The following is a 24,128-nucleotide window of genomic DNA, read 5'->3' on the forward strand; positions in this document are numbered from 1 at the left end:
ATCTACATACGCATACGTTAGGCCTAAAATATTTTTGAATAAGTTTATTTGTCTTGAGAAAATTGTACAAAACATAATTCGAGATTTCTTGTTAAAAATTATACTTATAATGAATCTGAATTACATTTTACTTTAATTACGTTCAGTGTTAAAAATAGTTTAAGTGTGTAAACGAGCGTAGCGTAAAGAATATTTCAAGGCATTTTAAATACATAGAAATAAAGGAATGTAACATAAAGAAAATAATTAAAGACACTTGTTATTAAATATTTTGTACGTAATGTTTATAAAAAAAAACATGTTTATAATTAAACAATCTTCCGATCCGGTCAATGAACGAATTAAAATCAATATTTCCATTATAAATACCACTAAATCATTAAATCGTGTTGTATAATGTGTACGTTAAATTACTTAAGATGTCATGATAATATTAAGTGATCCACAACTTTCGTCCGCTTTCTGTCCCCCAGGCAATGTTACATATTATTACATTTTATCTTATAAAACATCTTAGTGCTTAGATAATTGAATTAACAAGTTTTTAATGTCTATTTATGTAAATAGATATCAATATTCAACGACGATATCGAAGAACATTTTACATCGTCTTTTAAGTAATTAAGAGTAAAAACATGAAAGAGGTGAAATTGCTCGATTAGATACTTCCGCTGTAATTTCTTAATTAACTAACTGTCTAGTCTATCTTAGTATCTTATATGTCGTAGTATGTATTTATAGCTTTTGTACATGTCGACTAGATCCTGATTCTGTCTGCATTTGCAGTATATACCTTTATTGATAGAAGGACACATTCAAGACCATAATGCAAAAATAAATACTTTTCCTAGCTCGTCTTCTAACATAGTCTTTTTTTCTTATAGCGAAAAGGAGTTTCTAGTAGCATGCGGCGGCGTTAACTAGAGGAAACAAAATACTTTGCCTTGTAAGGACATACGCACGCGAAGGCTAAGAGTTATTTCACAGTACAGTTTCGCTAACGCGATCTAAGGATAACCGTGTCAATTTCCCGCGACCAACACTAGAACTTTTGCGGAGTGACTATGGTAGTTACCACGCTTGTAGCTATTGTAATTTTTGTTTCTTACTTTTACGTTGGATATTGTGTTCACGAGAGAATTATGGCTTTTAGTGCTGAAGTTGTCATATTTAATTTTTTTTTTTAATAGTTCTTGAAGCTTATAAGCTCAAGACACTACAGTTTTACAGCGTGGGCGTACGATGCATGAATCACTAACCCTCGAAGTACATTTAGCAGTAGTTTATCTAATGATTTACAGAGTTTTAGCCTCCGCGCGGCGCACCCTTTAAGCAGCTAGGTTCGGTAACGCAGAACCTAGGCTGACTTATTCTTTCACCACAATGGTACAAACTCGCTCAAGTACTAGGCAAAACACCCAGCCTCTACCTCCAGGTACCAACAACAACGCTAAACCAGGGGTTAGTATAAAGAAGCCCTTACGCTTCCTTACGTCAACTCCTGCGCACTTCTACACCACCATATAAGTACAGTATGCTAATGTAATTACAATGCAACGACTATGAGGTTAATGGCAGTGATTTGTAAAAAGTGACCGTTTCCGTTTGTCATGTACTGAGTCGTGACCGATACTGGACGGCCTCGCCTCACTAAATGCCATCACTAAGTGTTAATCCTCTCACTGCTATGTATATTGCAAATTATAAAATCGTCCTTCGTTTAGGTACGCAATTGATCTGGATTTGCATAGATATGTGGCGTTATAAAGGAAACTGGGAACGTTTAGTCGTAAGTTTAACGAGTGGGTAATTATTATTTGGATTGCCTAAATGATTGCTACTGATTCTTTTGGGGTTAAGGTTACCTTCGTCGTAAAATAATTGTAATATTAGCAATAGTAAATATGAAACATTTTTTGAGTATGTATTAATCCCCTTTCTAATTAGTAAGCGAAAGTTAATCGTTTAAATTCCTAAAACGAATATTTATAAGATTTTGCGTGTTAAGTGTAATTTGTTTGGATTGATATCTTTTAATGTTTTTTGTCCACGAGAGATTTTTTATTTGTACATAAATAAAACTGAGTCAGCAGTTTACATTTTCCTTGAATAAATTTCCAATAACCATAAAATCTAATGAAATAAAACACGGAACAACATTGTTTTCTTTTTGTCCTATCGTTACGCAACGGTGTGGCCTAGTGACCGAGCGCGGGCGCCGGCGCATCTTGCGTGACCGCCATGACTAGACGCTTTTAAATAAACATTTGTATATAAAACAAACCTTTTTGTAACATACGTTGATGTATTGAACAATTTATGATTACGTGAAACGAATCGTATGAGTGTTATGTAAAGTTGAAGGAACAATTTTGTAGAACATAATAACTGAACTTTATTATAATGGAGAATGTTAACAAATTTGGATTATTAGCTCTCCATATTCTCTGTTAAAAATAAAAAATACTAGTGAAAGAATTACTTTGATACGTCAATTAGTTTCCGATTTATAAGTAAAACAAGTTGTAACCGCGCGAGTCGGTGTGACGTCATTCTACATTACTCTAAGTCTGGCTCACATAGTCTTTTTTAGTAATATTTACTATTATTACACTTTAAATGTAATAAGCAGACGAAAACACAACAAAATACTGCATAAGCTATTACATCTACGGCTGGAGACTTGATATTAAGCGGGACGCGGCCCGCGCGGCATGGTGTACTTACTATGACGTCACGCTGTTAGCGGGACTCGATATTTTTTGAAACTTTGAATGCTTGTAAAATCAAAACTACGTGGTATTTTTGACTAAAACAAAAACTAGTTTTCATGTACATGTACAGGCTTTACAGAGTCAAAATTTCAAGCGATTTGGCATACCTAGTAACATTCTCCATTATTATAACACAGCAACTGCATATTTGGTCGAAACGTAAAATGCAAGTCAAACAAACAATAGGCTCTTTCATCTAGGAAAGCCCTGAAATAACTTTAAAGTTCTTACGTAATTTTGTTTCGTAAATAAAATCTTTATTAATTTCTTCCGATCGTAAAAAGGTGTAGGTAAGTCATGTATCATCAAGTTTTTAATTACATTAATATATCGTCGTCTAAACAACAACTTTCATTACCTTTAATAATTTAATATATTATAATGAATAGGCTCGTTAAAAGCATGGAATAATTTATATAAATCTCAAAGCATGATTTCAACTTTCGCTCGTAAATATTAATTTTAGCATATGCGATTTTTGAACTCATCTTAAACGTTATTGGGAATAGCCGTAATAAAATTGCCAATAACTCATAATCGTGTCTGGCTCTTCCAAATACCGTTCGAAGTTGCAGTTATTTGCAAAATTCACTTTGGTATTTTATATTTTGTAGCCATGTTATTTTCATGTTTAATTTACCTGCTCCTTTATTTGAAAGAATATATTTTTATTTTAAATTAAAGATAGGTACAAGATAGTAAAAGATAAGTTGTATTCTAAAAATAGGTAGCTTCAATAGGTCTTCACCTTTTCTTGGCCATTTCAACAATAGTGCTCATTATTAATCTTTATTTACCAGCCGTCAGAATCGTTATCTTGACTAAATCATTCATGCGTATAATGCTAGATTATATAGATACTCCTTTCCACCAGTTCTATTACCTAACAACATGACTAATAAAAAGTGGAATATTAATCCACTTCAAACGTATAAACGAGTGAACAAGTCTCTATGTAACTTCTCTTACATGTACAGGTTACCTATCCATTCTAAAGTCTAATATGAAACATGCGAAAGTTATCCATTTTTCTAATAAAACTGCTAAATCGATTATAATTTTGCAACGTCTCACATCGCAGGTTAGTACCTATTTGGTACTACTTTATAAGATTTAGACAATGTGATAACATTCCTTAAAATTATTTAGACCAGATTTTCTGTAATCAAACAATACATATAGAAAATTTCTAACAGTAAAATCAACACGAATGTTGAATAACAAAATTGTATACGTAGTAAGTGTAAACATAGTAATTATACTCCAGTCTTTGAAGGTTAATCGCTCATACTTGAGGCTATTAGAGTAAGGTGCGTGGTTGCGCAAGCGGTCATCTTCGCGCCAATTACGTCACCGACCCCTCACCCTTCACCAAGATCATATTGGAAGGGAACTTTACTTTTTCTTAGAGAAAGAACACTACGTAATAAAGGTGCGGTTCAAATTGTTTACTGCTTTAGAAATGTATGTTTGCTTTCCATTCTAGTATGTGTCTATGTTGTGCTTTGAGTCACGAGCGAAGTGTGTATGTAACAAAATATATCGCTCTTATTTATTACATTTTAAAGTGTATACAAGTTTTGCCCACGATTTTGTCCGCCTGTAAAGATGTAAATATGTACGAGTACTAAATATATCAAATGTGTTACTCCAGGCTATAAACTATCTGTGTGCCAAATTTCAATAAAATTCGTTCTTTAGGTTTAGCGTGATTGAGTAACAAACATCCAGATACCCAAACCTTCGTATATAGTTCTGTCAAGAATCGTTGGTTGAATTTAGTGTAATAGGTACCTGTAAAGTTTAAGATTGAAATACTCGATTTTCTTAATATTTCTACACAATTTCGAGAAGAGGAAGTATTTTGTAATGGTGATTGAATTTTCACAATATTTACCTCCGTGATAAATCTGATTCAAACAGACCGTAACAAAAAGATTGCACTAAACATTGTAATCAAATGAATTCGTAATCGATAGCTAAACTAATTTTCGAAAAAGTACATTTATTAAGCAGAAAAATAAGAGCAACATTGACTAATAAATTATTTGCATTTATCTTTGCCAGAACTGTGAGTCAGTTTTGCCTAATGTCATGTGTTTTTTTCATTAAAGATGCAGATTTCCGATTTATAGAAAGTATTGAATTTGCGATTTAAAAACCTGTTTTTTACGATCTATGATACTTTATTTCCGATGCTAGTTACATCATTTGCAGATATTTTTCTAAATGTATATTCGTGGATATTTTCCTTAAGTAAGAGACATTACGTACTGTCGAACGTCTGATTACCGGACAATTAAATGGGTCTATGATCTATTATTTAAACTTCATGTACAGTAGTGGTACATAGGCGGACTTAATGCCTCAACGTCTGTCCCACTAGTTCCACCGAGCATTCCTACGATGGGTCAACAGACAAAACACACACAACATTCATGTCAAAAGTCCCTTTACACACAATGTGATGAGTTAGATAGAAACAATTATGTAACTGCAAATGTAAGTAAACATTCGAAGATACTCAATTACTGGCTGATTGCTTGTGCCTTTAGTACCGAGCGACAGTGCATATTGACACTTAAGTAGATAATATTAAACAAAGCTTAAATAAACATTATGAAGTCATTTGTATAGTAAATGTTATGCGCTTCAGTTTCATAAGACCGTGACCTTGAAGCCTCGTTTATGTAAACTATTTATTATAAGGTATATTTCGTAAAGTTAAAGAATGTTTTTACGAGCTTTGTAATAGTACTGATGACATAAGAATAGTCTATTACTATAACAGTTTTGAAGGTAACGTGTTACTCATTAACGTGGGTAAAAGTAACGATGTTTGTTACTGTACAGTGTTACGGCAATAGAAAAAGAAATAGCATTACTGAAATACTAAAAAAAAACAGTAGGATAATATAAACTTCATTATTAAAGGTGTACGCAGAGGTATTTGAAAATCCGGGCTACTATTAGAAAATATTCTAATAAAAAATGTTCTAAGGAAAATTCGAAAAGACCAACAGTACTTTGCCAGCCCTAGGAATTTATTCCGAGATCTCATTACCAGCAATCAGATACACTACCAATCATGCCACAAAGGTAGACAGCTGTTACTAAGTATACAGCTAAGAAATGGCGTTGAGAAAAATGAGGCATTAACAGCCTGCTACTCAAAATCATCATACAGAAAAATAACGTGACACAATCTTATGAATGAAAGCAAAAGTTCCACAATAATAAACGATCTAACTCGATTAAGGTACATCACCATTTGAGAACGAACATAACGATTCAAATCATAGCACATTACACAACACTTTACACGGTATAATATATGAGTACAAGCCACAAACATCATTACTTATACTCATAATGTACAGGACCTGTAACTATGGTCTAACAACTTAGTAGAAAGTCTTAGGTGCACAGTTCGCGGCTGGTAGAGGAAAATTTAAAACTGAGAATTTAAAACCTCATTGATCGTATTAAGCTGACTGTGGCCCGGTTGCTATAGCTGTTTTATTTTGGTAATACACAGAACTTATTAATTACTAGCGGACTGGCCGAACTTCGTCCGAGTCTTGGACAATTTTATCCAGTTGATTTCATTCCCTTGGGATTTATATCCCATTAATCCCATGCAAATCGTGTCCCGATAGCAACAATCATATTATAAAAAATTGAATGATCCAATTCTGATTAGTTGTTCAAAGGTGTGCACGGACATTCATTTCGGTAATGTATATTTATTTATATAGATAATCTAGATAAATCGCGCGTGCTGCTCTACTAAGATGTCAGGCTATAGTTTAAAATGTAATCTCAAATCTCAAGCTTTCGCTTTCAACGTTCTAACGTTTTTAAGAACTGTGACGTCACTGTACACTACTTTTGAACTGAAGATTAATGATTGAGTGCTCGGCATTTATTGTTTCGAATTGTTTGGTTATTGTAACAGGTTCGTTTGAGATTTTTTACTTTCGTTTTTTACTTGACGTTATTAATGATAGGTACACTTTAAACGCTTAGTCTGTTTTGCAATTTTTAGATATTTTTTAAACACTATTCATTTTTTGAACTGTGGTACTTGTTGTCATATTAGCGTTTATTGCAAAAACAAGGAAAATTGATTCTAGAGATTGCATTATGAGGATTATTTACACTTACACATCTCTACCCTCTACGTTCTCCCTTCAACAATAGTGTAGTTATAAGAAGTACTTTTATCTTTCATTTCATTCTTATCTAGGAATGTTTACACTGCCTATTTCCTTATTGCTAAGTAAACAAAAAACTTGCCGTAAAAGTAAACGGTAGAAAGATAATCTTATTACGAATGCGTCAACTTCACAAGCTGTGTGAGTTTCACCTGTGCTCGGTAATATTAAGATGTAGAGCTGTTTGCGCGGGAGTGTGGGCGACCTCCGTGACGTAATAGGGATTAGGTTCGGCCGTGTGTGGTCGGCGGCCATACACCACATGACGTGATGTAACAGTGTTTAAAGATGCAGAGTTATAATTCTAAGAAAATAATGTTTCTATCTATTCTACCCACTATAATAACATTTTTATTCATTGTAGAGCATTGGTAGTAAGCCTATGACCAACTTGTTTAATGTGATGACGATTATAAAGTATCAAAATACTGAATATCAATGCTGGATTCTCAAGTTGTGTATTCAAAAAGTACGTCTTATTTAAGTATGAAAATAGCCAGTAATGTGGTAACTTGAATGTCAAATATACAAATCATTCACTCAAAATATGGGACTGCTGTCGGTAGGTCAAACAAATATTTGTTGAGATATCCACCGTTATATTTATAGTAGTACCCGACAGCTAACTAGTACCTACTTATAGTGTGGTTCATAATATTTCGCCCTTTTTCAATGGAACTAAGCTATAACGTAACTTTTTTATATTCCCAAACGTTTTACTAATTATTTTTCCTTTAATTTTTTACGATACCTATCCTTATATATATAATGCTTCTGTAAGTGTATATGTCACTGAACTTCTCTTAACGACTGGACCGATTTTGATGAAATTTTTTTTGTGTGTTCAAGGGGATCTGAGAATGGTTTAGATTCACAATTTTGTCCGCTTTTTTAAATAATTTTTAATTTATTAGTAACGTGTAGACAGGACAACGTCTGTCGGGTCCGCTAGTATTATATACAATCTTTAATTTATTAGAAATTAATGTAATTAATTTTATACAAATGTGTATGACCATATTGATCGCATTACGGTAATTAGCATCTAATTGCAAAAAACAAGTTGTGGACTTGCATGATTGATTCATTGCAGTGAATTAAATTATATAAGTTTATGAATAATGAATGAACACTGTCACATGAGACTCCATTACGGGGAGTGAGTTGAAACAGCCTGTTTAGGTAAAGAGATTGACTCCAGTTTTATGCAGTTTATAAAATAATTATAAGCTTAGTTAAAAAGATGATATATAAAAATTATCTATGGCCACGTAAAATTTACGAAGAAAATGATGCTTTTTTATAGTATTTGCACGTAAGATCGTATAGCTTAATATAAAACAGATTCTTGGATTGTGCTTTTTGATAGTACAAAAATGAGCTTCAATGTAAAATTGATATTTTTGTGATAATTTCAGTTCTGAAGTCTTTGATATTTATGATTTTTATTAAAAATCTGTCAATTTATATGCTTATAGCAACTAAAGCGGCTTTTGAATGTGACGGAGTTTCTTGGCAGTCGAAATTAGTTTTAGGTAGCTTTTAATTTGGTAGAATAAGAAAATCCTATACTAAGAAATTATTTTTAGTATTTGTATAGTAAGTTGTTTATGATAACGATTGAGACATACATATCGAAAATATATTGCCTTAATTAAGTAAATAGTAAGTTTTAGTTCACTAATTAGCGTCTACTAATAAACAAATACCGTTTCGTTTCATATAAATTAAAATATAAGCACCGTAGAAATGTCGAAAATGTTAGTTAACGTTTGAATTATAATGGAAATTCGTAAAGGACCGTAACACTATATTATATTATAATTTAATTAATGTTAATTAATACGACCCGATGCGTGATATATGCATACTTATGTAGATATATAATTATATGTAGATGTATGCAAACGTAATTGTTTAAGAATAAACATATCGGTATATGATATGTATGCCATCGGGTCGATTTGTTTTCATTTGCAATTTTTTTTTTTTTTTGTGTTTCAACTATATTGCACCATTTTTTTTGTTTTATTGTCGAAATAAAATATTATAGACCCTTGCCCAGCAGTGGTATTACAAAAAAATTAAACAACTAGAAATAAAGTCTTGTAGGTTTTGGATTAATGAATTTGGGATCGATGTCAAAAATTTCGGACAAAATTGTATCAAAATTTATATGTTTTGCCAAGTGGTTTGGAATTCAAATCACTGTCTGGGTAACTGTATTTTTGAATTTTGTTTAAAACGAAATATTTCGTGTCGACTCAAAACTGTTCCCATTCTTTCAAGTCGTAATATTTGTCTAGACTTAGTAGTAAGAACTGCATTAAACAGCTACATTGAAACTGATCTTAAATATTCATTGTATGCTAAAAGGTCTACAATTACGCGGCGCTACGTTATCGCACGTAGCCACGCTTCGTAGCCGCTACGATATTTCAATACAAAAGACATCAACGCACGTGCTGAAGAACAATTAATTGAATTAATTATTTTCAGGAAATTTTAGGACATCCTTATACAGTACAATTATAACTATATAGCCCTTTTATAATGTTAAGAGGCATAATATGAACATCTTATTAAAATTTGGGATATTTTTGTCTTTTTTATAAATTGACGGTGAATACAAAATTTGCATATTAAATTCGACAATAAGACAAAATAAAGAATAATAATAGTAAGAAAATAATAAAATAAAAAATTACCTCGATATCATAATTACACCTCACTGTCCAAATAATGTCCGAGCACAACACTTATACCATGGGTCACAAACGCGATCACTGACAAGTATTGTTCATAATTTGCATTTGTTAGGTATAGATTGTATTGGTACGTGCTTGCGGTGGTCGAGCGAGCTTGGCACTGAAGGTGTGCGCGCGCGCCGAAGCGTCGAAGCCTGCGGAGAAGCCTGCAGATGAAAGTAGCGAGTGAACTGAGTCGCGCCCTCGCCCGCGATAGAAGGACACTCACCGCCTTAACCACTTTTTGAAGTAAAATGCCTAGTCATGCTTGCATTATGATAAGGAAAAGTTCGTTTGTTCACTTCAGGTAGCCTATTTAATGTAGGTCAGTGTGATTGAACTTAGAACGTGAAGTAATTGGAGCGCTCGTCTCTTATGTAAGTACGATGCTCTTTTAACGATTGTTAGAAATTCGATGAAAATTGTTCTGTTGGTGTATTGTGATAATATTTGATTGCTTTTGACACCTGGTTTTAGTAAATTATGTATTTTTTAGTCGAGTCCAATTAAATTGTCACCAGTATATAAACTACTAATCCTAATGTAGCTAGATTTGTGCGAGAACCTTTAACGATTGATTTTAAACGAAAGAAAAAGACGATTCGTTGTGTGATGTACTGATAGGGTTCAACACAGTAAAAACAATATCTGTCTTTTTTAAAAAAAAAGCTTAATTCTAAGAACAATCTTTTAATGGATGTGACATTTGTTTTACTTTATAACTGACCTATGTTACATATTCATAGTTGTTCTATGCTTATAGAATTTAAAATATGTATATAGAACTGATTATGTCTTTAGAATTCATCCATTTACCTAGAATTCATTTGTACGGTACTGTATTTTTATATTCTATCATATTATATAAATATATATGTGAAATATGATATTATTATGCGATGCATTAGTTCAAAATTAGCATTTTTTTATAAGCTGCATACAATTTACACAATTACAAATGCATATTTGAAGCTAGTTATTCCCTCGATTTTGTCCGCGTGAAACGGTTTTTCAACTATAATTTAATTCTTCAATATTCTTGAAGAAATAGTCTTTTAAAACTGACTTGTATACTCTACATGCATTTTAGCCTATATTTTCAAAGAATTCCGTATCAATCGATCCAACAATTTTGCAATTAAATGCAATAAACAAAATAACATTCTCATTATGCATTTTTAATAAAAGGAGATGCATCTCGAAACAAATATTTTGTTATGCGATAGTATTAAATATTGCTAAATTAATTGGGCAATTGTTTTTTGAAAATTTGTTCTATTGCATTATAGAGGGTGTGGTGAAAATGTATGTAGCAACTGATCACGTGAGTTTAGTGATCCACCTGTATAATTACACATAACATTGAGTCATCAATCAAGAGAAGCGTTTGTATTTACGAAATGTTTTAAACTCGAAAATATGTTACTCTCGCAGTCTTGTACAAGAATTACGTTTGGAAACAGAAAGTTGTTACTATTGACATTTGACTGTTATTTATTGCTACAATGTTATATTTTTGATTTAGATAAATAATTAGAATGTCCGGATACCTCTCTCAATTTCTTTAGCTGTAATGCGAATTTGAATATCTGTGAGAATTCTTCTGCAACGAGAATTATTATTGAAATCTATCCCAGTCCTGATGATCCACTGATGTAGAGGAGTAGCAAGGAGACCATAAACTAGGCAAGAAGCGATCCTAATTAAGTAACATGAATAATAACTAATATTATTAATGTCACACGTATCTTCGGATAACGGTCATTGAAATATAACGTTAAGATAAATTATGCATGATCGCATTAATTCCCGTATAATATTACGTACTAATCATGCCCGTGAACATTTTCAGGTACAAAAACATTTTACAACTTTATTTTGCTGTCCTATTAAATAACAGGTCAACTTTATAATACAAACATATTTACAAATACTCTCACCTATTCCTATAGCGGTAGGCAGAGACTAAATAACGCCATTAGTTACGATACATACAAACTTCCCTTGCTTCATTCATCGCAGGTGTTGTGTAAATTTAATTAAATGAATTGTTAAGCCAATTTCGTTCATAAAGTTAATCGAGTGAAGCGAAAATAGAGGCGGACCTTTACAAATGATTCGCAGATATATATTGATTCTTATGTAATAGAAACTCCTAGAAGTACCTTAATAATAACACGTGCGTAATCCACTGCTATAAATCTGAAATGCAATTATATTTGGTATTTTAAAGCAGGCTTAGGCCTGGTTCACACATTTGTGCGTCGTTTTATAGCTGTACTAATAAATATGATTATCATTCGCAGCCCGAGGAGTTAAAGTAATGAGTATATGGCTTAAACTCTCACCGTCTTATGATAATTTGAGCGATATAGCGCTCAGAACGTTTGCGGTCGATCAGTGAGACAGGCAACTCAGTTTATGTCGCACAGTGAATTTTAAACAAAACTGCTACTACTCGCTACAAGGTGCTAATCTGCCAAATTGACATGGGGTCTGGGTTCCCAGGAGTGCCTTTTTATTTTTAGCTGATAATAAATTGAGTTATATAACTTTAGACCAGTCTTTATTTTTTTTTAATCTTTAGGACGTTATACTAAATTCGGAATGCACCAATTTTTTTTTATCAAAATCGTCAATATCAGAAGAAGAAGGTCAAAATGGTGATACCTGTCAATATTTCGTCACTAAAATGTTATACCGAATGGTATAAACATTAATTATTTGGTTAAATTGACGGGTATATAACCGAAGTGAAAAAAACCTCTATTAAACGTGTAAACGTCTAACACTCTCTGAGAGACTCGTTTTCAAAAGTATGTTACACGTTTTTTAATGTTAGCGATTAAGTTACTGCAGACAGCTCGTCTCAAATTACCACACACAGTTCTTAGTTAATTACTTATCAATGAATCAATCTTAATACCACGCAATTAGCAATGTGGTAGAGGTAAACTTTTACTAGTACTATAAGACCTAGAGTAAAATATTGATATGTTGCTTTAGTTGTTTAGGTAGCATAATATAATTAGTTGCTAAGGTGGCTGATTCTCACAAGTAGCATTTCATTTCGCAGTGCTGCTTATTATCCGTCGATCCAAGGCAATGTTACTAAGCAAAAAGTCTACTTCCATAAGTCAAACAATGTAAGTTAATACGTCCAATATATTTTAGTTAGAGTAGACGATAAATTAATATGTTTGAAGTTAAGGCTCTAATGCAACATGTTTAAGTTTTACGACGGAGCAAAAATGCAGTCATAAACCTTCAATTCATATCTGGTTCTTCGCAAAGTACTAAATCGATTGCTAAACTTAATAGCGAGCATAAACTTAGTACTCAATCTCAGACTGATATCGTATTTAAATTAATTTCATGCTAAGTTAAGGATTCTGCAACGCGGCAGCGGCGGCCATCACGTAGCACTATAGAATACGGATCATTGAACACGGTTTCTCAACACATCCATAATCTCATTAAACGTGGATAACAATAAACCGATAGTTATGTGAGCGGAGCGAATAATTCGTCGCTCGCCATGGTATCGATTACGACACCGATGATCAGTCACTCGATTTATTTATACAACGAGAAGCATGCAACGAGATGATTTCGTAACAGCAGATGCAACTCTTCAAACAGTTTTTATCAAAGTCCTTAACAGTTGCGGCAAATAATTGGTTATCTGTGTCACTTTCAACATAAACAGTCATCAACTTATTTGTGGACTCGGAATGTAATTTCCGTATAAGATGATAACGATCACGGTTTATTACCGAATAACAATACCAGTTAACAATACGTGAGGACAGGTGGAAGCGTTCAAAAATTTCTTATTAAATTGTGTGCATCGAAGATTCTCGGTTATGTATGCGAATTTGTGAACTTTCACGCGATCACGTGCTTCTATACGCCCTCTCTAATCATTAATTTGTATACTATGTGGCTGATATGTTCCGCCGTATATGGATATAATATTATGTTACAATAACTATATGATAATATCATATTTATGTAGGATGTTAGAAAGCGAAAGTGTTTGCGTGTCTTGTTGGGTGTGCTCCGGTCAATTGAACTTATGTCAAACTTGATGGGGCAGTGAATGCGCGAGGAAGCGGAAAATATAAACAGTTGATCTTGATAAATGTATGAAATGATAAATTATGCAAAAACTTGTTCTAGTTCAACCTTTGATCACTCTCATCATATGATGGCCGTTAGCGCCGACGTTTCTCGCCAATTTTGCGCCGACACCTAATTTTTTTCCGTATAATTTTTGTGCCGATACATTGCTATTGATTTTCTATTCATTTATTTGATAGAATTTTCTGGTTATGTTGTTAACAAAGTATATTTCAAGGCTGTTTTTAAAGTTTGCGTAAACCTAATCAGTGTCAGTGGTCTGTAACAAGTACCATTCATATTGCACAGCACAGGTCAAATTGTTAACTCATCAACAACGGCCCAGATTTTATTTTTGAAAATAATAAAGCCGAGATAGATCGGGTCTAACTCGTTTTTTGCAGTAGTTTTCTGAGTAATCGATATCTGGTTTTAAAAGCGATAACTGTAAAATTTTGATGTCCAAAGTTCATTTCTTTAGCTATCTTAATGTGACTATGAATAAAAATTGTTATTTAAGAAATCGTAAAAGGAGTCTAAGAACATTATATTTTTACGAGAAAGTCTTATTGATATTCATTCAATCAAACTAAATATGAAAAGAATAGAAATTAGCTTCTGTTGTAAACATTTGCTTTGTTTGGTTTGCAACTCAATTTCCATAGGCTATTAATATTCTATAATGTAGAGATATTTATATATTTGCATAAATATAGGCATTGTTGAAAGTTTTTATAAAAGTGAAGTCAAATGTTTTGAACTTTGAACGGTTGAAAATGACGCGATAGTTATACTTATAACTCATAACACGGGCTCATTACACTTTTCATCATTTAACTAACACTACTGGATAACATTATTTGAGTCTTCTTTCAAGACCAAAGCCAAATTGTACAAAGTCCACTTTTTTACTTCTACTTCAGGCTGAGTTACCGGTATTTTCTTACTGATTTTAAGAATACAGTATTCGTCAAATTCTTTCTTAATGAAAGAGTCGTTAAATTAGTATAAGTTTCGATTTCACAAAGTTGAGATCTCACTGTACAAGTATTTGCTAAATATTAAACATATACTTACAAAACGTTTCTTTGTTGGTGTTAGCAAACTGTCACGGTTGCAATGTACAGTTACATTGCTAGTATTGAAGACTTTGGCAAACGTCTAGACGATAGGCGTCATGGATGTGAAATTAAAACACATTATGATAATAATATTATTATGTTGACCTCTTAGCCTTTCATGTTGACCTGTGGATAAAAATGTAGTAGGTAATACGATCGGTTTCTATTACAAAATCATAAGAATAGCTAATATTCTCAAAAATATAGCAACATCTAGCTTATTCATTGAAGAAAAATGTTCTTGTCTGTTAGATTTGTTTTTTAATTTTTTATCGCCCAAAGCTTCAAAGTTCACTTAATAACTACCCACACTAAATAACATTTAATTAAGTTCCAAAAAATATTATTAATTCTACAATTTCCTCAAGTAAGTGCTTAAACAGTTACTTTTTTATAGTCATCGCACAATGATGCGTTTTATTAATATTGTCACGAGACTGTGTATGGCCTCAAATGGTTATATATCGTACCTCAGAATTGAAAATAATTTGAAACAAAATTCAGATCTACCTCAACAGGATCTTCATTACGTCTAAAAAAGCCTCAAGGCTTTTATATCATAGTATAATTAACAAAATTTATTTATATTTAATTACGACATAATTCGCGAATATTTTTCCACATCATTAGTTTTTATCGTTTTGTTCGACTTTTTCTAAATCTAATGTGCATAATGCGTGTTACGTGGAGTCATGTGATGTTTGTAGATAGTAAGATGATGCGTAACAGTTGGTAACAGTCGGTAACCGCACACATCCGTTCACAATAAAAACAAGTCGCAAGCTCTTCTCACTCGTATCTCATTGTAACCTCTATTCATAGTGTACAAGTTTGGTACTTCTAATCAGCTGTCACCCCCGTCAAAATAATGTTTTAAGAATGATTGTATTTTTATTTATGTGTTTCGTACTTTGACTCTTGTTAACTCTTGTTTTTTAAATGGAATTTGGTTAACTAGCGAAGTTTCTTCTGACTTCATATTTATTTTTATTCTTGAAACTTGGTGTTTTTAATTCTGTATACATAGAATCAATAGAAATTGCTAAGAAACCCGCGTCATTCTAATAATACTTGTAGTTTAGTATACAGTTACTGCAAACATCTAATAATGGGATCAAAGTCCAATTTAAAGAAGAACTAAGCTCCGCTCTGCAGATCCTTTCTAATACATTCCTTTCCTACACATACGCCTAGAAGTCCATGTCATGGTTTCGTCAAGTACCGGTAAACGGGGTTACTTTTGAATACGGGGTTACTTTTAAATGGAAAGAAATGAGCATCAAATAGTGTCATTGGAATAAAATATTTGAAATGCTACAATTTTATTCATAACGATACTTACTACCAAGAACTGGAAAATGAACTCGTTGCCTTTTTATTCGAGCTCTTTACTTACTTCTATATCCAAATTAACCCCAAATTTTCCTAAAGTGACCCAATTTTACGGTATCGTAGGAACTAGGAACAAATTCTTTGTTATATTTGACCGTTTTATGATTGGAGCTGTTCACAATATTTCTTCACTAAGAATTGGTTACAATCGCGTAACACTGCTTTCAATGTAATTGGAAGATGAATTTGCAAATTGTAAAATTGACAATAATTGAGGCACGAGTCGATCGAGTATTGCTAAACGAAATTATTGATGAAAATTAATTTAATTTAAGATGCAATTTTAAAGTAATGAATTGAAACCGGAACGGAATTGTACGATTTATTTAATTACTTAATAAAATCATAAGAAAATATCAATTAAACTTGAGAAAGGTCTAGGACTAATCAACGAGTTACTTATTTGAACTGATTCAATTAGATGCAATGTTGACTATTAGACAAAAGAAACCTATAGGTGTCTTACACTTTTTGACTCGTTAATTGATAGGTTTATAGTAATAAGAAATAGGCCGGAAAAAATGTAACTAGTCAATTATTTTCACACAGCTTCGTATAAATTATTATGACATCATTTTCTTTTGAATTATTTTGTAGAAACCAAAATGGGCAATCAATCAATTTAATCTATTCGGACAGCTCGCCACTATAATCATTTACCGCTAAACATGGCTCGTTCCCATAGACCACTTCGTTGAATGATCACGAAATTATAATTATTTATGAACTAACTTCTTTCCGTGACTTCGTCCACTTGTACAAATTTCAAGTGATAAGTATCCTACGTGTTAATCCAATCGTTCCATCAAATAATTTTTATATTCAATTCTCAGGTTATAAATTCTCTCTGAGTGCAAAGTTTTATCAGAATCAGTTACATAGTTTTGGCGTCAAATAGTAACAAACTTAAATCCATCTTCACAAACTTTGCGTTTATAATTTCAGCAGGAAGTAGGATAGGTTATATCGAAAATACAAGTACATATCTAATATTTTCTATATGCTTTGGGTGAATGTAGCTAGACTTAATACTGCTGTTGCTTGCTGTATAATTATAGCTTTTAAATTAGTGTCTGCGACTAATTTAGGTATAAAATCTAAATATACTATTAGGAAGTCTCTGATCTGAATATTAATGTACGGTACATTTTAATGGACTTTTTATATGATGGTAGCTTTAAATTTGATTCCTTTTATTGGAAAATCCGGGTTATCATAGATCTGACAATGAGTTCACAATGAAATTCAGTGAGGGTCAGTGAGTATAAGGTATTTTGAGTGGTATCATAAATGAACTTGCAGTTAATTATTTTTCGTTTATTAGTCATCATCTGTTTATTCAATTTATAAATCTAGTTATTCGATTCCTATTTAAAGACATTAATTATGTAAACACTGAACAATAAAGTGAGACTTCGACTATTTATCAAAATTAGCATAACAAAAAGGATATAACATAGTTTCCTACATTACTTGGTAGTAACAAATAAGTTCATGTTTCCCATAAATATACTAAGTCTAAAGTTCTCATGTTAACACATTTAAACAGCAGTTGTCTACTTAAATCAAGCTTATTGCAGTCAGATAAAATCTCAGTGCAATTGAATGCAATGTACAAACAATTACTGCACTCGATGTGTAGACATACATACACGACTGACATATTGCATAGATTCGCACGTGCATAATAATATGTATTCATTGTCCCATTCATTTATTAATCTAGGACAATTACTATGTCCGTCTGTCGAGATAATAGTAGTTTTGTTTGATAAGTTTTTGAAAGGAACAAGCAATAAAGGTTTATTAATTATGTACTTTGGCTTTATCACAGTTCACGTTAACACCTGTGAGCTTTGAAGCATAGAAGGTTTGAAGAATTGGGTATATCTTATTTGGGATGATAATGTGTTATTAAGATGATTTCATTGTTTAAGATTACAATGTAGAGTTTAATGTTATCAAGGTAGGTACTATTGTGCGTTAAAAAATGGTAATTATTTATGTATGTTCATTACATGTATGTAATCTAGTTTACAATCCTGCGCTTATAAGATATATAGAAAGATTCTTGTATAATTCTGCAATTACTATAATCATTACTTCAAATCCAGAGTCCCAGCGAACATTTCATATTAGATTGGTTATCCATATTTTACATTAATTATGTTTTAAGCAATTAACGAATTTTCAAGTAGTTCCTGATACACTTAAGTTAGATTGCTCTCGAAATCTATATTAAGAGCATTCTAGCTTTTAGTTTTATCAATTTTACTACTAATTAATACATCATTAGCATCAATCAGTATGTAAATTAATTGTTATTTCTTCCAAATGTAGGTAATTAATTAGAGAAAATTATGTCACGCTTGTCAACAAAATTGTTGATGTCATATTTTATTAATCAAATATGGAAAACCTGCATCACGAACTAAGTGGATTGATTGAAAACACATTAAAATTTAGCAGGCCTAATTACTTCTTTCTCTGCTAAGAGACTGTACCGTAAATTATAAAACGTTTTGATAGATTTAAGTTTTTAAGTTATTGTGGCTGGTACACTTTGAAAAATAAATAGTTATCAAAGGCTTTAATAAACTTTCAGGCATATTGAGGGTTCTACTGCACACTGCAGTAGTTTCTGGTCAAAATATGATGAATAAATAAATGTACTTTAATGCACTTTTTATTAATTAAAATGCTTGGGGTGGTTATACTCCTCGACCATCACTGCTGTTTACAGTGTACTTTCAACGCGAATACAAACCTTTTATTTCATACAGCGTTACGAAATCCGAAGCGCGAATACTCTCAAGAGTAAATGGTAGCCATTTTATTAGGCTTATAGCACTTTATACCAGTCAACTTAACTTCTTTTTAATCCTTCTCTGCTCGGTGTTTTTTTTTCTCTCTCTACCCCCGGTGCGTGACGTCCTGCGTCTTTATGCAAGCTACACCTAATTCTTAGTCTAGATTTTGCTCTATCCTACCCTAAAATGGGGTTGCACGAAAGGAGGGGTAAGGCCTTGAATCCACCACGCTGGCCAAGCGCGGGTTGAGTTCTTTGCGTGCCCTCAAGAAATGAATAAACCATTTTATAGGCATACGAGGTTTGACCACGATGTTTTCCTTTACCGTTAAAGCAAGTGATAATTATTAATACACACTTAACTTTTACGTACTATATTATTACATGCAACGAGAACCTCTTCACTTAGTCGCTAGTGATGCAATAACACATTGTTTCATCTAAATAATCGGAGGAACTATAAGAACAATGGATAGATAACATCTACATACATTTTACACTGAATGCCAGACATGTATATTATTGTATGAAACTCGATTTCTGTATGTTATTATTTCTAAATTCGACAGTAAATTGAGTCATTACGTTTTATTATAACTAGAGTACAAATATTCTAGTATTATTTCGTAGGGTCATTAATTATCTTAACTACTGCAATGAGTAACTTGTTAAATAAAATGAGAATCTAGCAGCTTTTTTCAAGAACCACCGTATATTTTGGTGCACTAAAATGTATCACTGGTACGGTTTTATAAAAACTCATTTTTTATACGGATGTATAAAAAATGAGTCAGTCAGCCTATTAAATCAATCCATTATTTTTTATTGTTCTCAATCTTATTATGACTTACAAGCGAGCAGCATAGCATCATCTCTTTCTTCAATCACATCTAAAATACATTTGCATTTTTAGTTAGAATGACTATTTATTACAGGGTTATTAAAATTGTTTACTGTATTTCTGCTTTAAGCCCCAAAAACCTTAATTTAAAAACAATATAAAAGCCTAATAGATTAGAAAAGCCTAGTAATGTAGGTAAAAAAATAAAGGAACATTACTCAAAATTTTGCAAACATTAACTAAAAAGAAAGTCTAACAAACTAATGAGTAACCACAAACAAACTCTCTCGTTAAAGACAAACTTACTGTTTAACTAAATTACTCAGTTGCGTAAAACAGAAGTCTAATTTATAGTAATAGTCATGAAATGGTCAGTCATCAACAATCATCAATCATTTCATTCATGATCATGACTTTAAGGTTTACGGTTAAGGTGTAAATAACGTTGCGTATTAACATTCTTAGATTTTTACGTGAAGATTGACTGATTTTCTCGGTTTTTGATACAAATGAGAATTAATTGAAACATGCAGATTTGTACTTGGATATATGTCGTTGTACCCAGAAATATAACTACAAACCTGAAAGTCAATAGTCAAATGATAAAATTAGGTTAGTTTCTCTCATCCAGTAATAGGAACTCCCTTTGGCTTAGAGATCAGGCATTAGTATTCAGGCACCTTTTTAAAACTGGTTGAGTATTCCGTCAAAATGTTCTTGAAGTAGGATGAAGTAACTCCAAATAAGATTTTTAGTATGGTATTGTCGATATACTTTTGAAAGTTTCGTTTACTCGACAACCTCATAAGGTTAATTTGTTATACAAATTATTTACAATAAGACAGCTAACAACGTGTTAAAAAGCCTTTAGAAAACTAACAGCTACTTTCAAAATGTCCTGCGGCATCAACAAACAAAAACAAATGACTGTAACCCTAAGTAGAACGAACCAATATAAAAACCACCAAATACATGATTGACGTAACGTGCTTTGACAAGTTGGTCAATTTCATATCTCCATTTCGTCGTAGTCACTTGATCAGTTCGATCAATTCGTGATCAGACGGCTGCCAATGCTGCCATTGAGATTGACATGGTTTAGAAGCATTACTGTTATGACCTTGGGTAAACAAACAAGGGACAAAGAGACCGCAGGTGTGTACTTTCCCCCTTACTCATTGATGCTTACTGTCATGTTTCAATTGTTTTGTTTTTTGAATCTGACAGTGTTTTGTTTAGTTTCTTTTCTTACCTTTTTGGTATGCATGAAAGTTGGAAGTTAGGTAGATATTTAGATTATTCTTAGATAATGGAAAGTCCTAGACGCTTAAAGCTGTTGCTATGAACGCTGAATAGAGAATAGCACAAAATAACTTAATTATTATGATAGTACGGCTTCCTATATGTCTTGCAAAAGTAGGATATCGTTTTATATAAATTTATAGGTATCATATTAATACATTTTGGATATTTTAATTGCGAACGATATTCGCATACAATTCGTTACAGTGCGTAATATAAAATAGTAGATCGTTCGCAATAAAATAATGATGGGTGCCGCACCTGGTCACGACATCATTCACGGATCTAGATGTAATATGTTCATACAACACACATCTTCCGAACAGCCTTCATTGAAAGCATATGTAATTCAAATAGCTCAAACACGACTATTCAATGTAGTTCGAGGTCGAGTTCTCGTTAGTGTTGAGTTGTATATGTGTCGCAAGTAGACCCAAGACCCCCGGCTATCATCAATCAATATGCTCAATGAGACCAATCAGATCGCTAATGTTGATAATTAATCGTTTAATAGGAATGATAACGGAAGCATGCTAAAAGGTAAATGCAATTGCACCGGTATACGTAAAAGCTGTGTTTTTTAAAACAAAAAAGATTATTTTGCCCAAATTGTGTGATGTTCTATCTATCTGTAAGTACTTGTCTTTATTTTGATGTGAAGTGTAGCGACTATGATGCCAATTCCTCAGATTGCTAGTTAAAATGATATTACACTATTACAGACTTAATCTATCTAAATCAAGATAATAACAAAAAGAGTCTTGGATGATAAAATAAAGACTCTGCATATTGCACAAGAAACTTTGCAAATTGATAAAACTTTTGTACCAATTACATCAGCTTCGAAAAAAGACTTTCGATTTCATTGATTTTTATTTAGTCCTTACCAGTCGGGTACAAGTAGAATACACAAGTATAACAATAAAAAGGACATTTTATTGATCCTTAAGAAGTCTTCACTATAAAATCCGTCCGAGTGCGAGTCGGACTGAAGGATGAAGGGTCACGTAGCATTACATATAAAAGTCCACGTTTTTTGTATGGAAGCGCCACTGATATATTTATTTTATTCAGTTGTTGTTATAGCGGTAATAGAAATACATCGTTTACCTATCCCTGATTATAAGATTCTGCCTGATATCGGACAGACGTATAGCAAAGGCTAACCCTCTAATTCATAAAAATATATGAAGTTATAAAAGGCTTATAAAGAGTTCTGTTTCTTTCACTCCTTAGCGAAATGAAAAAGAGAAAACATATTATGGTAGTTGTTTAACTAAAATAGGTTTATAATGTGTTTGTGAATAAGAAGGTTAATATTACGATACCGTTTTTAAAATGCAAGTTTAATTATGTTTAAGCTGTTTGTTTTATAAATCTCTGGCATAATAATTACTACTGTTAACTAAAGCTTGAGACTGAGCTCTTTGAATCTAAATGATACGGTTTCGTAATTTGAGAATAGATTATACGTTATGCACATACAATTAAGTATTCAATGATAATCGGTTTTGTTGTTACAAAATGTAGTTGTATACACATTTCACGCTGTTGTTAAGTTAGTAATAATAATATGTTAATATTTAAATATGCATTGACGTCATCATCAAACTTTACCATTTCTACGCTTGGATACTATGTATCTATCTTCTTTTCTTGAAGTAATAGAATTATAGATAATCGCACCAAATCTGTGGTGTTGTGACGCAGGTTTGTTATAATATAGTACAGTATACGCTTCTCAAGGCTCGGAAAACAGTTTAGCTAATACTGCAGTTTTATCCAATACTTACTACAGTCGTGGGTACATATAGGTCCTATCGTTTTAGCTTTCCCTATTCTAAAAATCCGTAATTTAATTTCAGGATGCTATCATAAATGAAAATCCGAATAAATATGACAAGCAGTGACTTAAAATCTACACCTATTACTGCATGTTAAGCTCTTTAGTATGCCTGAATAATTACATTGTTGAATCTAATCAACTGATTACTGAGATAGCCTTCCAATTTAGAAATGTAGATCATGTTTAGCGAGAATTTGATTAAATCTAACTCATATGGGTGCGGCCCAATATTTGCTCATTGCACAGCCAGTACCGCCACTAATCGTCACTTCTTGCTGACATTGGCCCTCTTTGGCCAAACTATTTGAACCAATTAGACGCCAACTCATTATTTTTATTTATTTTTCACGATTCTTTAATATTGCTCCAATAACTCTACTAAATTTTATGGCCTAATAAGTAAACATGTTTCATTGCTTGTTAATCATTCTCGTGACCTGAATATAGAAGCGTTGTAATTATATAATAAGGCTGTGTACAAGGCGAAATATGATATTTACTGATTTGGCTGACGGTTTAATGGTTACTAAAGGAACGATTAACTTATATAAATACCATCTTCGTATAATAACTTCCTTTATCGATAAACCCAAGTTTAATGTCATTATTAGTTTGTATTCATGACATTGAATACGAGCCTTTAATTAACAATAAATAAATCCAAAACCAATACTTATATTGTAAAGCTGAAGAGTCTGTTTGTTTGTTTTAACGCGCTAATCACAGGAACTACTGATTCGAATTGAAGTAACATTCTCGTGTCAAATAGTCGAGCACGAGGCTTATCTAATCTTATTAGGAGCGGAGTAGCAATTATAGAAATGATGTGAGATCAGGAAGACCAACGTCCATATTATTATGTTCTTTATCCAACAGAGTTTGATTGGCAGCAATATACAGTGACCTCACTTCTATACGGCTTTATTCCGGCATTTCTCTCACCATAAACAAGCATTA

The 24,128-nt window shown here is 32.4% G+C and overlaps 1 protein-coding gene across 1 annotated transcript in view; it reads right to left on the reverse strand.

Moving 5' to 3' along the window:
* Positions 1–9,911, reverse strand: part of cysu (peroxidase homolog) — a 36,337-nt gene extending 26,426 nt beyond the window's left edge. The window contains exon 1 of the mRNA XM_076119788.1: positions 9,700–9,911. Coding sequence (XP_075975903.1) covers positions 9,700–9,710 — 11 coding nt within the window. The 5' untranslated portion in view covers positions 9,711–9,911. The remainder of the gene's footprint in view (positions 1–9,699) is intronic.
* Positions 9,912–24,128: the final 14,217 nt, after the last annotated feature.

Source organism: Anticarsia gemmatalis, chromosome 11, assembly GCF_050436995.1.
Source record: "Anticarsia gemmatalis isolate Benzon Research Colony breed Stoneville strain chromosome 11, ilAntGemm2 primary, whole genome shotgun sequence".
In the NCBI taxonomy this organism is placed as follows: domain Eukaryota; kingdom Metazoa; phylum Arthropoda; class Insecta; order Lepidoptera; family Erebidae; genus Anticarsia; species Anticarsia gemmatalis.